General features: G+C 60.0%; 1 protein-coding gene across 5 annotated transcripts in view; it reads right to left on the bottom strand.

Annotated features, from left to right (window-relative positions):
* Positions 1 to 97, bottom strand: part of CLK2 (CDC-like kinase 2) — a 9,526-nt gene extending 9,429 nt beyond the window's left edge. For 3 of the 5 annotated variants that reach the window (XM_009995996.1, XM_009996003.1, XM_009996018.1), the window contains exon 1: positions 7 to 97. In XM_009995996.1, the coding sequence (XP_009994298.1) occupies positions 7 to 97 (91 nt within the window). The other 2 variants (XM_009995989.1, XM_009996011.1) reach the window with 2 other exon arrangements.
* Positions 98 to 843: the final 746 nt, after the last annotated feature.

The following is an 843-nucleotide window of genomic DNA, read 5'->3' as shown; positions in this document are numbered from 1 at the left end:
GCCTCCGCCGCCTCTTGTGCTTGCGGCTCCTATAGCGCTCATGGAAGCTGCCGCGGCTGCTGCGCTCCGACGAGCGGTACCTTCTAGAGTGAGGCATCTACGGGGACAACAGACCGGGGTGATTTTGGGAGGCCATTTCCAGGGGGGGAAAACCAGTGCAGGTCATCAGTGGCCACACTGCTTCTCAGGCACAGCGCAAGGAGGCAACAAGCACAAATCCAATGGAGGGGGGGGACACACAAACTGCTGAGAACCCAGCACCCCATGCAAGAAAGGATGTGATGCACATGGGCTCTGCTTGCTGTGGTTCTGCTTTCCAGGTTTCTTTCCCCCTTCACCCCCCACCTCTTCTGGGCACAGCTCCAGGAGCAGCAATTGCACTTTTGGGGCTTCCACCTTCTCTTTACTAAGCTCCCCTAGAAGGAATGAAGCAGTGCCAAGAAAAACTGTGGGAAGGTGAAAGGAAGCTCGGGATATCCCTGGTGCTTGGCCCAGAGTCTCTGTGCACCAGCACTGGAGACAGCTCAGTGGGCAGCTCCTGAGATGATTTACTGCCATAGTGACACCTACACTTCCCACTGCAAGCAGGGAAGGCCCTACAGCACCCAGGGAGCAAAAGTGCTCTTCCCAGCTGCAAAAGTGGGCAAACCCTCCCCGGGGATGGGGTGACCGGAGGCAGGGGATGGTCACACGCGACCAAGGTTCACCCTCTGGCACAGGGCCAGGCTCTGCGGGGCCGCGAACGGTTCCCCCGGCCCGGCGCGTCTGGCAGCGCCCGGGTCAGGCACCAAGCGACGCTTCCAGATTCTAATTAGATGGAGCAACGCTGGCGGCGCGCCCGGG

This window comes from Chaetura pelagica, unplaced genomic scaffold, assembly GCF_000747805.2.
Source record: "Chaetura pelagica isolate M959 unplaced genomic scaffold, ChaPel_1.0 scaffold270, whole genome shotgun sequence".
NCBI lineage: Eukaryota > Metazoa > Chordata > Aves > Apodiformes > Apodidae > Chaetura > Chaetura pelagica.
Note: the sequence above shows the minus strand (reverse complement) of the source record. Positions and strands in the feature narration are given on the sequence as shown.